The 14,308-nt window shown below is 38.3% G+C and overlaps 1 protein-coding gene across 16 annotated transcripts in view; it reads right to left on the bottom strand.

Moving 5' to 3' along the window:
* The window catches only part of TENM2 (teneurin transmembrane protein 2), a 668,081-nt gene that overhangs the window by 72,971 nt on the left and 580,802 nt on the right, over positions 1-14,308 (bottom strand). For 12 of the 16 annotated variants that reach the window (XM_054168532.1, XM_054168518.1, XM_054168516.1 and 9 more), the window contains 3 exons: positions 11,585-11,779; positions 6,303-6,503; positions 4,660-4,872 (listed from right to left, as the gene is read on the bottom strand). In XM_054168532.1, the coding sequence (XP_054024507.1) occupies positions 4,660-4,872; positions 6,303-6,503; positions 11,585-11,779 (609 nt within the window). The remainder of the gene's footprint in view (positions 1-4,659; positions 4,873-6,302; positions 6,504-11,584; positions 11,780-14,308) is intronic. The other 4 variants (XM_054168519.1, XM_054168521.1, XM_054168522.1 and 1 more) reach the window with 1 other exon arrangement.

Raw genomic sequence — 14,308 nt, 5'->3', positions numbered from 1 at the left:
GTAAACATTTTTGAAAGCAAAACCAGAAGGAATACACTATCCATGTAGTGTTCAGTTGGATGAGTCTCAGAGCTCTAAAGGGAGAGGATCTGAATTATTTATCTACTGGATTAGTATTTGCACTTTGTTTGGATGTTTCAGAGTGGCTCAATATATAAATTGACAAACCATTGTCCTGTAAATATAGAACACACAGATTAGTCTCTATGGTTGGATAAATGATCAATTCCACATCTAAGAGCATCAGATTCTTAAAGGAGATTATGACAATACAACTCTTAACATAAGCCATTATGAAACAAAGCACTTTGAAGGAATGCTTCCTTTGAAGCTCATTTAAAAATCAGACTGGAAGAGAGCTCATGCAGTTCAATGACTTTCTAGTCAGATTGCTGCTCCACGGCAGGACGAATTACCTTTTTGCTGCTCCTGACAGACACTTGTTTAAATGGTTAAAATCTTCACTAATGAGGATTCCACAACTTGCTTAGTCTACCTCAGTTTTTAATTTAGTGTTACAAGGTTTCTCCTAAAAAATAACCCAAATCTTCTGTACTGAACTTAAACTTCTTACCTTCATCACCCTGGGCATGAAGATGTGCAGGAAAATAAGAATATTCTTTGTGTGTCTGAAAATTTTAGGTTATTTCCCACCACATAGGTTCTTTCAAATCTTTCTTATTTAAGGCCCTGGAAATATAGAAGACAAGGTCTAGGACTAACACAGATTCCTTATTTACTAAGGAACATGCCCTACCATTTGGCATTTTCAGTACAGAGGACAAGGATTCAGTGGGGGAAAGAGATCCACCTCTGGAGTTAAGATTCCCAAAAGCAATACCAAGGACACAGGAAGCAATGTTACATTTATGGCTGGACTCAATCTTTGGGGTCTTTTTTGAGCCTAAGTGATTCTAAGCAGACCTGCAAAGAGGCACACATTGCCCTTACTTGTATTTTGCCTAGCAGATGGATAGTTGGAGGTTTAGCTTTTATGGCTGTCAAAGGTGTATAGCTCATTTGCATTGAAAAATTAAAAAAGGAACAAAAGAGATAAGAATAGTCTAGATCATAATCTACAGTCGAGTATCTGTATTATCAAATCACCTTGACTACAATCTCTTGCCACTTTCTGTCTGAAGGCAGGAGTGCTTAACCTACATCTAATGTAGGACACAGGCAGATAAGAGCAAGGCTTTGGGAATATGACAGACAACCTGGTGAGAGCTCACCCTACAAGACACATTTGTAGACTTTTAAATTTGGCTTGTAAATATTTTGGATTAAATCTTGGTTTCAGCAGTCTCACAGTGAGATTTTTACCAATGACTTAGCAGTTGTATTTTATGCTGCAGGGACATGAATTACAGATGGAATTACACTTTTTACATTATATTTTTGACTGCTAAGATCGCTGTATATATCACGCTGTCCTTAGAACACTCCCCTGACAGTTTACACGAAAAGCACCCTCCACAACAGTTGCAAAAAGATTATTTTCAGTGAAAGTAACAGATCTATTTTATAACAGCACACTTCAACAGCACTGATGATTCAAGGAAAAGCTAAATCCTCCATCTTAAAATTCTGGCATGAAATTGGTTCAAGATTTAGCAACTTGGTCTTTCATCTTGTTATTAGTTTTCCAATATTTTTTTTTTTCCTGATCTAGATTACCCTCTATTATTTAGTTATAACTTCCTCCATAATTGCAATCAATGAATAGTAATCACTTAATAAACATATCCTGACGTGTCTATTTTTGCACTGGGAAAAGATTAATTTTCTTTATCATCACTCCAGTAAGCAATTTTTCTTCTTACCTGAAGCAGTAAAGCGAAATGTAGTGCCTGGTGTAGAGTTCTGCTCTGCTACACACAGCTTTTAAGCAAGCCCAGACACCACTCATTTCATTTTTACATTGTTTGGATAGAGATTTATAAAAATCTGTGGAACTTGAAATTTGCATTTGCAGGTTTTTATCTGTTGTGCTATTGCTGCACGCAGGTAAAAGCTGCTTTACATGAACAGGTTGTTAACACTGAGCTAACAGTGGCATTCCGGGAGACTTTTTAGAGTGCTTTTCTTAAAATGCTGAGAGAAACCTCATTTTTCTGAAATTTCTTCTGCTCAGCTGCTCAATGCCCAAATGCAAAACAGTGTGCATTCTGTCAACTGTCTAAAAGGCTTAATTTGATATTAAATAGAATCAATTATCCTGAATGAACCTGGATATCTGCAGGGTTTCTTTTTTACTGCCGTGTGAATGCAGCACATGAAAATGGATAAGACATGCAAAAGGAGATGTGTTTTGATTTTATATCGGTTTATGGGTGTTTTTGCTCACATAAAAGATTAATTTGTTCTAAGTCAGCGTTAGACCAACTTTTCCCCCCACCACAAATACTGACGAAAACTACTTCACCCATCCTTAACCTCCAAACTCTCTATCTTTCTGCCCCAGGTAACATGAACCTGTGTGATCAAGCTGAGCTGTCCCTCTGAGCTGGACTCCATTTCTGGCATCATGCTTTGTGCTTTTGTAAATGGCTTTCATGGTACAAGCACGTGGGAACTCATACAGGCCTGTCACGAGAATATACACAGCTGCACAGAACAGACAACTTATAACCGCACAAATTAAATCTATGGTAACTAGAAATACAAACCCTTCCCCTCCCTCCCCCCCCAGTTTCATCTTTGCCACAGGCAGACCCACAGTAAACTTCAAGGAAAACTTTCTAAAGCATGCCAAACAAAAAATCCTGCTGTATTTAATCACTTCAGCAGAATCACTCATACTCCTAAAAGAACTGATTATACCTATCAATAATAGGGAAAATACTTAATTCAACAACTCTGAAAATTAGACTACAATCTCATGTCAGAGTTCACTAGCTCAGCTGTAATTTTCAGAGTTCAAGATATCAGTGCAAAGCACCTTTTTGTCTGCACAGTAACAAAGCCTTTAAATACACTAATTACCTCTAAACAGGCATATTACTAAAAAGACTGTAAAGCAAACCAATTTTTTGCACAAAGCAGAAACTTTCAAAATAAGCAATTAGTACACAATTAAATGAAACAAACAAACAAACCAACCAAAACCCAAACCAAAACCAAAATAAAACAAAAGTAAAAATAAAATTACATAGTAGGCATTTTGTAGAGCTCTGGGAAGTATTTAATATGAAAACAAAATGCCCGGATTCATTTAGCAGAGAGAGCTTGATACGATGGAAGTCAGAAAGAAACTACGAAAAAACCACTCTGATCACAAAGTGACATAAAGCTTTGATTTAAATCATATTAGCGTAGTGTGGTGGAAGCATGCAGTACCACAACATCAGAAGATATGTCCCTACATTTTTTTTTCTTTTCTTCTTTCCGATAAAAGTATACTTCTAGTTTCCAACTTATGTGTGTATTGGAAATGGTTTGCATATCCAAGAAGAAATCAGAGGGGAATGAAAAAACCAAACAAACATAAAAACAAAAAGCCATCTTGAGGGATGCAAGAATCTCGCCATACTCTTAAGTAAAGAAATAACAATTCACTTGTAATAGGACTGTCCCATTAGGGTCCCTGATTGCCATGAAAGTCCCAAATGGCCTATGCCTTTTTTTGTTTTGGTTAAATTTATTGCTTTAAGATAATTAAAACCACATGGCCTGGCATTTGGACTCAGGTTTCTTTCAAGGTATCCTTGCAGTCCTCCAAAAATCCTTTGGAGAACAGCACACTTGCCTAAATCTCACATTCTTGTTCCCAATAATTTTGCTCAGACTTCTCAGAAGAGATGTGATCACTCACAATTTCCCATTTTTGATTACAGCATAGAGAAAATAACATTTATCTTTGTTTCCAGTACCTGAGGGCTTATAGAGACCAAAGAGCAAGCATCATTTAGGAACAATTAATTTCTCTTCACAATATATTTCCATGCATGGTAACTGAGAGGATAGAACATCATTGCTTTGTGTAAGGATAACCTTTTTGAACTTCCCAGGCTGACACATCACAGCTGAGATGCAATCGTGTTAGTCAGGGCACTCTGCATGATACCAATGCTGTACTGAGCAGCAGGCTATTAGGAAAGGGTACAGCAGCATGCCGCACTGCTGGCAGGGCCGTCCCATGCTGGGATTGTCTATATGCAAACACCATGCCCACTGTCACAGCACAACACAGGAGAATGCTAGGGAGCTATTTCTGTAACACCAGGAACACTTATTTCTCCACAACTTGACCCCGGCTCTGTGTGGTGATGATGGTGATGTGTTGCAGATGTGATGTATAATAGCAGGAGGGCACTGATGCATCAGACCAGGAAATTAAAAAAGATGCCATTCACACAAAGGAATGTTTAGTTAAGTTTGAATTCCCTGGCTCAGATGATACCGTGATGGACCATTTGTTACATCTTTACTTACTAACGTTGATTTGCTGCGGAATTTGTTATTGTCTGTTTGTTTGTTTTCCCCTCTCCAGACCAGTTCATTAGCGATTGAAAATAATTCTAAGATCTCATCTGCATTTCCCCCAAGATATCTGGAGTCAGAAATGGTTGGAGGCATTGGGTCCTTAAAGGAACAGCCTATTGCAACACACAACAGTAACTATGTTTCTACGATTTATGAAAAGAAAGCAATATGTGCCTGTTTCGGTGCCTGTCGTTTGCCTACCAATGGTGCAGTGCTCCCCATTCCAGCCCTCTCTGCATTCACATTTCCCATCTTTACAAGTTCCGTGCTCCGTACAACGGGGGTGACACACACGCTGGTCACAGGCCACTCCTGTCCACCCTTCTTCACAGCGACACGCTCCGCCAATGCATACCCCGTGAGTGCCACAGTCTACAGAGCACACTTCTAGAAGAAGAAAAGAAGAAAGGTCACAGCTAGCTTATGGCAGTGAGCAGAAGCAGCAACCATATCATGACGGGAAAAGTGAGCAGGACAGGTATGCTGTGGCTGAAAATTGTATGCTGCCAAAAGCTGGCCTGTGCCTATTCTGACTAAGTCCAGCCTCTAATTTTTGCTTAAAACCAAACAAAATTACATTAAGAAGTTGTTTAAAAAACCTGCTAATGTAGGCTGGACAGACCGCTGTAGACCTGCATCCTCCATGCAGCTATGAACAAGTTTCTGAGATAGCTTCCTCAATACCGGTCAGCAGTGAAGAAGGAGAAGAAGCAGCTCAAATCTGGACCCCTGGTGATTTTGATACAGACACCGATTTGCTAAAAATGAGACAAAAACTCACCTAAAACTCATTCGGCAGAGCATGGTGACAATTCAGGGTCACTTAAAGTCTAGGAGTGACAGTTAAAAGACACTTTCAAGAGAGAGATTTTGGAATCCTATTACCAACATGGTCAGTTATCCGGTGTCTCAGTCCAAAAATTCTTCTACAGCTCTCTGCCAGTGGAAGTTGTAGAAAAGCAGAGGGATCTTGCCTTGTACATTATCAAAGAGACTGACAGTGAAACTCATTCATGAATTTTCCTGGCTGCTGATGCATTAAGCACAAAAACCCCATCCTGATACACAGCTTCACTGGTGGGGTATTCTAAGTCATTAAAGAAATAACTGAATAAGTATGAAAACTGTAAAGATTATTTTGAGAGACTTGCTTATGGCCCGCAGCTCCATCTCAAGTTTCAGCTTACATTATAAATGCAAAATTCCCAGTATTTTTTTCCCAGAAATTGAACATTTGCTGTCTTGTCAAAACTGGTCCACCCCCCCCCCCCCCTTTTATCTCCTTCTGTTAGAATAACCAAGTATGTGCCTATATTTCAATGTCTTCTGCCTTTTTTTCTAATAGTCCAACTGAAAAGAGACAAATATTCTTTATTTGCACAGAGATTTTTCTGTCTTTTGTTCTTCATAAATGAGCAGTTTCTTGATGTGCAGTAAAGCAAGCCCCCCAAATGTACTTAATTGTAGTGTTTTCCATTCCTCAAATGTTAGAAATAAATTTACAAATGCTGAAAGTTTTCATTTACAGTAGGGAAACAGATGTGAAGTACTCAAGTTACTTTCTCAGTCCAAATGAGGATCAGTTTTAGAAGGAAATAAAAACTCCTGACTGCACTCTCCTCGTCCCCCACATAATGAGTATCACAAAAAATAGTATGTAAGATACATGCAGATGTCTTCCCAGAATGACTAAACAGGACAAAACACATTCCAAAGAGAGTTTTCTAAACAATTTTCATTTCAAACTTGTCACAGATGTTACCATTTTAACAAAATAGGAACCTAATTGTAAAATCAGGAAAAAATAGTTTTCTTACCAACGGAGCAGTCGGGACCCATCCAGTTGGGATCACAGCTACAAAGACCTGTGTCTGACAGGTAGGTACCATGCCCACTACACTGGTCTGGACACTGGGCTCTGGGAAGCTCACAGTTTATTCCACCCCAACCTGGGCTGCAGAGACATTCTCCATTCACACAGACTCCATGGTTGGAACATGTAGGATCTAAGCAATCAACTACAGAAGAAAACAAAACCAATGCACACAATAGGATGTTTGGAAAACAGGTAGGTGCATGCTCTGAAAAGTTTATATCACTGTGCTGCATAAAGCTAATTGATGTAGTCCTTCAAAACACATTAACATCTAGTCCGAGAATGAGAAAGTGTGAAGTGATTTGTGTTTTATTTTAGCCTTAAATAAAGCAGGGTGTGACTGAACAATGAGCGCTTGCTGCAGGAATGCTGTAGTGAAGAAATACAAAGACTTATTTAATACTTAGAGATATGTATAAAGAAGAATTCCACATATAAGCCTACACCTGGGGACATTTCTTCTGAAATGCACTGAAGTTTCAGTGACTCCTGTACTATATTTAAATAAACAAATAATAATAAGAAGAATCTGAATGAACTGCACTTTAAAATGGCCATTTTATATGGAATATCTTCATCAACACTGCTGTTATTACTGCTCAGATGCTGGAGCATTGTGAGAATAACATCAGGAAATCTACTCTAAGTACCTAGAAGGCAAAATATCAGTGGCTTTCAGATTTGTTTAGACTCCTAAATTATTCAGGCACTTCTGAACACTGGATTCATGGCCCACTAGTAGCTGAGGTGTGAAACTGAGCCTCCTAGTTACTTCAACCCTGATTCTAACCGCTACATAATTTCTCTTCGAGAAATCACTTAAAAACAGCATAGAGGTGGATTTCATCTTTTCTCAATCCTGAACCAGAATCAGAAAGTGAAAACAGTTGCGATGGAAAATCCTGCAATGAAACTCCCATTGTTATTTTAGTCCTAATAAATAAAGGAATGTTATCAGCTCTCTTTCAAATAAACTCTCTCAGTAACATTACCATTTTCCAAATTTTCATCTTCTATTATGAATTTGTTTTAAGTATACTCTGCTCTACCTCAAATACTATCATAGAGCTTCTACCTACTGCCTTTTGCTGTGGAATTGAGGGTCAAGGTCAAATTTATGTCCCAAATAAAATGAATTCATCTCATCCCTGGTATGTATTAGCTCAAGACAAAGGACCAAGAATGATTGGCATTCTCTTCTGCAGCTCCAGGAAGATCTGAGCGTATAATGAAAGTGATTTGTCTCTCATCTTTTCTAAATCGATCCTTCTAAAATAAGGTAGAGACATTTTCACTCTGCCTCACGTGAACAATACTTGATCTTTCAAATCCCAACTTTTGTATAAACAGGGAGTCTTGTCAAATTATTATATGTAGTTGCAGAACATTTAAAGTATGAAGATTAGATACAACAGAGATGATTGAGGCAGGCCTATGTAGAGATGCAATACCATGAGTTATCAGAGTAGTTTTGATCTTAGTTCAGGTTATAGGAATAAATTAGTGTAAAATTTCTTATAAGGCTTTCATTGTAATTATTACTGGCCATAGGGTTTTCCTTTTCCTTTCTTTTTTTCCCCAGTAAGATTTAATGCTTAGTTAATTGGACATGAAACTATAATAATGCAATTTCATATTTATAGGTAAACCAAGATTGTATTTATAGATAAAGCAAGACTGTTTTGTGGTTCAGTTCAGTTAAGATTTGATAAACTCATAATTGGTTTTAAACTAGCCAGAATGCCTGTCCTGTCCTGTTGTACCTTCTTGGTGTGTAACAAAATTAGAAACTACCCAAAGTTGAGAATATGTCTTTCTTACTATTTCTGTTGAACTCAATAAACACATTGTATGTGGCAGGGTTGCTAACTTTAGGTGATATTGATGAGTCCTAACACACTCTCCATGTCAGAAATGTATCATCTTCCTTCTCCAGTGCAATGAAAGCAATGTAGAGCATATGAAAAGCACCACCTTCTGCTACATAAACTGTCTTCCCTCTATCCTGAATTACAGTATTCATGCAGCTGAGACCTATTTCTACAGAATAAGCCTACCTTTAAGCTCTCATTCTCCCTTGCTGTATAGAGTAACATACTAACCGCCTTTCTCCTTTATTTTTGTTTGTTTTTTTGTTCTATCTTATGGGTAAGTAATAACTTTCAGAGTTTAATTTGAAGAGAGCTTTTACTTTGAACTCAAATCTTGTCTATTTTAATATATGCTCTGAGGAGTTATCATCTCGGGCCAGATCATCAGCTGCTAAAATTAGTGTAACATGATTGCACTGACTTAGGCTGCCAAGGTTCTGGTCCCAGGACTTTGTAAGGGTTTACAATGGTATTTAATAAGGATTTATAAACAGAGCTTCTTTGGTGTTTAAACAAAGGCAAATGCACCTTAGCAAGCTAGTACACCAGACTTAGAACTCACAGCCCCTCGGCAGCTCAGATCATTAGAGCTCATTTAGTATTGGGCTCTCTGTAGATTTGATAAAAAAGGTACTGAAAGCAATTTATATCCCTAAGGACAAAAAAGGAGGTCAAGGAGTTTTCTGAACAATATGTATCATAAAGCCCCCGAAGAGCCATGAATTACACTTACGAAGTTAAATGCCATTGAAAAATGACTCGACCATGAAGCTGACAAGAAAACCACCCTTAACTTAACCGAATTTGGCAATTTCACTTGTCTCCCCCCAAACCAGATTGAATGAAACCTGACAAATATGCCACTTCATCTTGTGTGCAAATTTGTTAATAGAACAATGTTTATGCTGCAAAAATTGTGAATCACAAATATTGATTTTGATGCCACTTTCATTTCAGGTAATTTGAACAATATGACCATGATAAATATTAGAAAAAAATAAGCCAAGGGAAACTAAAAAAATTGCTGACCCACTTGCTCCAATTCAATAGTCTAGTTGGGAGATAGCAAATGAATCAACCTTTGCCACTCCTTTTGGATGCTCAAATCACTAGAGGAGAGTTCATCTGTTATATATAAATACAGGTAGATTTATTTGCATCATTCTACCATCAGAATGGCAGATTTTGAATTAGCGCAAAAACTTTAGATACAATCAGATCATTGTATCATAGTATCAGTCAGGGTTGGAAGGGACCACAAGGATCATCTGGTTCCAAGCCCACTGCCATGGGCAGGGACACACCACACTAGATCAGGCTGGCCAGAGCCTCATCCATATGTCCTTTCACCTCATACAGTAATTCACCTCCCCCAAAGCTGTGTAGACTGACAGCATTTTGCAGAGTTTCCAATCCTGAATGGTGTTAACATGAACATCTCTGCAAAAAGATACACACTAGCTTGTTCTGTCAACTACTCTGGAGTTAGTGACGTGTTTGTTTCACCCATTTCAAACATTCTCCTTACGTTAAGCTGAGTTAAGCACCCCAAGAGTCCATTTCCCTTATAGGAGTGCTAGAGAGTTCCAGATGTCTAGCCCAAATACACTGCACCATTCTAATCAACTGATAGTAGAGAGTTCCTTGCAAGTAGCTGGAAATTACAATTAAGATGAGGGAGGAACACTCACTGTCTAAAATTTATAGAATCTAATGAAAGAAACCTCATTTTTGGCCATCTACTACAGTCTGAAAACAGGAGCATTTCTACAACACAAAACATGATGGAATTTACATAACTTAGTAAGACCAAGAAAATGATTGTGGTTAGTACCAGAAAGAGATCTGTCTGCAGTCCTGGGGAACGGACTGGATGTTGTAGAGTACATTAAGGACATTTTTTTCCCTTCTTTGATTTCAGTGAGAATGCTAGCAAGGCATTTCAGATAATTTTTGCACATTTCCTGTAATCATACACTCAGGGTGAACTGAGACCTATCAATTCCAGCAAACAAAAAGGACATTATAGAATTTTGTGAGTGTCGCTTAAAACATAACCTGTTTAAAACCAATGGAAAACTTCGACTGACTTCAACTGAGCTCTAGATTAGAGCTTCAATAACCAGTGCTGTGAAATTTTCTTGGAAGCAGATGACAGGGACAAATTGAACAAACAGTTGTAGCGTTGGCAGACCCACTAGCAAGAATCCTTGTTTGTTTGTTTTTAATTTTAGTAAATAAGTTCATTCAGACTGCTGTAAAATCTTGACCTAAAGGCAATGACTGCGCTTCATACCAGAAAAATAAACCCCTTAGTGGTCTAGGTCCCTGTAGTTTTCTTCCCTTTGTTCTCTGATGGGAGAAACAGCTGTTTGCTGCAGGGTAAGATAAAAACTGATATGTGTAGTGGACAGCTCTGCATCTCACTCAAAATACTGCACAGAGACTCTTTAGTCCTAAACCCACAAAGCTCCAGTCCCAGCACTTTAGTCCCCAAACTGCTTCTACCTTTGGAAGACTAATAAGCTCTGGAATGTCATCATATAGTAGCTTGAATTTTCACTGCTCTGAGGATGTGCAAAGTATGCTGAGTTGTCTATCTAGCAATGATTTGGAGAGTTAAATTCCTTTTTTTAACCATACTAATATATTCTAAAAGAGCAGCAGTCCAATTTATCTTATGCATGCTAAGAGAAAACACCGAATAAAACCAATATTGAGCTTAATCCATGACCACACTTTGCATAGGTTATTTTGTTAAATTTGCTTATTCTGCATACACAAGGAATTGGATGCTTTCAGCATGACGAGCTTTTCTGCATCCCAAGGAAAGTTATTGTTTGTGTGCGCCATCTACCCTTCTTTAATCCCATATGATTGCAGCTTAACAGGAGTAATTTGCCCAGCATTAAGTCTGTAGGTAACATGGATACCTAAGTCTTTCAAATTTGTTTCATCAACCCCTGTCTTAATAGTGACTGATACGTTTGCTTTGTGTGAAGCTGTAGCTATACAACTTTGTCTACCACTACTCCTTTATCCTCTGTATTTCACATCCAAATTGTTCAATAAATACAATCCATAAGAAAAGACTTCACTCTTCAACAAAGGAACTATTCAGGTTTACTATTCATACTGCACAACAATGCATACAGAGGACCACAAATTTTGTCCAAACTGTGCTGTTAGTAAAATCGCAATGGACTACATTTTGACCCCACTTTACAATTATCTGATACAGCAGTTTTACATTTAAATTTTTATCCTGTTCTTTCTTTTCCTGCTCCCCTATCCATTAAATAACTCCAAAATCCAGTCACCGAATTCACAACAGAGAAAAAAAAAGTCCTACCTTCTTCACAGTTTTCTCCTTTATAGCCAACAGAACAGACACAGTTCCCTTCGATGCAGGAACCGTGACCTCCACATGAGGGATCGATACACTGGCTGATGGGTACGTCACATTCTGGACCTTTCCAGCCACTGTAGCATAAGCAGGTGCCTTTAGAGTACTGACCGTTGCCACTGCACAGAACTGGGCAGGCGGCTGGAAAATTCAATGAAAGAAAAACAAGCAGGGTCATACATGTATTTATCTACAAGTGCATTAAAAACCCACTACCAAATATTGATACATGTATTTAAGCAGTTCATTTTCTAGGGGAAAAAGATCTAAGATAACTTGTAGTACAGCTCTTCATCTCCCAAATAAATAATTTGGTTATTTAATAAAACAAGGAGTGTTGGGCATTCTGAACACAACTGCTACTCTTCACAGACTGTTGATGATGTTTGGGATAACTAATGGAGTAACACGAACAGTTTTGAGTCTGACATTACTCTGCTTTCTTCTAACTAGGTAACACAATTTTCACAGACAGCAGAACACAAAACGTTCAGTCCTCAGAACATTTTATTGTACAGCATCTTTCTTCTTCCATAACAATTTAATGTAATACCCCCCCAAAGTTTTTAAGCCCTTTGACTTATTTATTTCAATGTAAGAATGTTCAACACAGGAATAACACAAGCTTTCATCTACAACAAATGCACCTTGCCACCAACATCTCTGTTGAACCTTGTTTTCCCAGATCCCAGAGTGACTACTATTACCCTGTGTGCGTTGGCAAGAATGCGCCATTAACCCTTATCCCTCACTCTTGTATTATTAAGGAGGTAAGACACATTCTGAGCAAATATTCATTTATGCAAATGAAGTGAAGACTGTGAATAATAAAGGTAGTCAGCCTGTCTTAGATGCCAGGAATAGGATGCTGTCTATATGCACAGCAATGGAAAGAAACAAGTAGTTTATTAAAAGCCAGCTGCATATAAATGTTACACTAAGGCATATTCACACTCCTGTATGGCTGTATCTCCCATGTGATCACGGCAATCTGTGAGCTTACAAGCCTGCCAAAGACTGAGCGTGTGGTCATCAGTCAGAGAAATGGAAAAAATAACAGAGGAATAACAGAAAATGGGAGTAATGAAGTGGATCTTTGAAAAAAGGTGCTCTTTCACTGACAAAGTTTGATAAAGACCGAAAAGGGTTTCCCTCTCTTTTCACCCTTCAAAGTAATTAGAAACTAACAGCTAGTTTTACACTGCCAAAAATATACTCAAAAGCCACTATTAATCACAAAAAGGTCCTAATGTCTTCTTGCTTCTATTACCCCTTTAACCCAAATGATCAAGAAGAACCCAAGTAATTGATTTCTTACAAAGAAATGTGTAATTGTCCAGTTATACAACTTCTTCACTGCTCAGTCCTGTAACCCTTATTAATCTTAGCTGTCCCATTGATCTGCTGCAAAACCACATTTCAGGATAGACTTTTCCCAAGACTTTTCTTAGTTGAAATAAGAAAAAGAAAAGATCAGAAAAAACACACTCAGATTTGTAACCTGAGACGGTAGCTAAAATTTAGAGTGCTGAGAATGATTTCAATTAATACTACAGCAACTTTCTAATTTCATATGTGATAGATGTTCACAAGTGCTTTACTGAGTTCAGGGAAAAAGTTTATGCTCAAGTGCTACCTGTTTTGTTTTTTGCAGCTGGTTTCAGAATTAGCACTACTGAACCGTAAGACTGACTTACAAACCAGACAAATATTCACTATGCCCATACTGCACTCTGGGACAGTCTGTTCTACGTCTTTTTGCACATCATCATCATATGTCCTCCTATAATATACAACACACTGAACTAGAGCACCTGAAATACTATATGACTATTCCTTTTTTCTGAATGAGCTATACCACAGGATCTGTCTCAGTTTCCTGGCATGCACTGCTGTTCACTGCTTAAATAAGTGAACTGCTGCTGCTGCTGCAACTCATAGAGGTGAGCCATAAAGAAAGGGATCAAACTAGGACCACTTCCACCCTTTGGGTATGAGGATATGAGGACAGGAACAATTCCTTTGTCCATAACTCTCCATTCCACTGCACTTAAAAGTCTTGCTTGGGCTGACATTCACATGTTTTCCCAAGTCACTGTGAGAAAGGTAATCACTTCAGTCCTGCTCTCTTTACTTGTCATGGTGTAGTGGACCTGGTGGTAAGTGAACAGAAGGCAGCTTATCCTGAAGACCTGGAGTAATCATGAGTGGCAAGTTTCTTGATGACACCCTCCACACCCTGACACATTGTAGAGATGCTGCCCTTTATCTGGGCCTCATCTCTAGACTGAGACACCTATTAGGTCCTCTATGTTGTAATTAAGCTGTCAGTCCCTTTGTTCAAGTCCACCACAGAATGGAGTAATATTGTTAGATACAAACTCCACATCCTTCCAAGCCATTGAAGACACTCAACATTATCATTACGCTCAATGTGAATTCTCCAGCTGCACGGGGACACGCTAGCACAGGGGTTGTTTTTGCCCTTCAACCTGCTCACTATGGTGTGATAAAGCTACATAGAAAGAAAGTGTCCCAGGGAAGATAAATGAATCAGTAAGCAGTAGAGAGTTTCTTCAGACAAATCACTTTTGTTCAAGTAGTTCTAAATACAAAATGTTAGAGTTGGCTTATAAGCTGGATATGAGTGAGGAACAGCTTTTTTTGCTT

The sequence above is a fragment of the Dryobates pubescens genome, chromosome 16, assembly GCF_014839835.1.
Source record: "Dryobates pubescens isolate bDryPub1 chromosome 16, bDryPub1.pri, whole genome shotgun sequence".
NCBI classification, from domain to species: domain Eukaryota; kingdom Metazoa; phylum Chordata; class Aves; order Piciformes; family Picidae; genus Dryobates; species Dryobates pubescens.
This window is presented reverse-complemented; position numbering and strand designations above follow the sequence as displayed.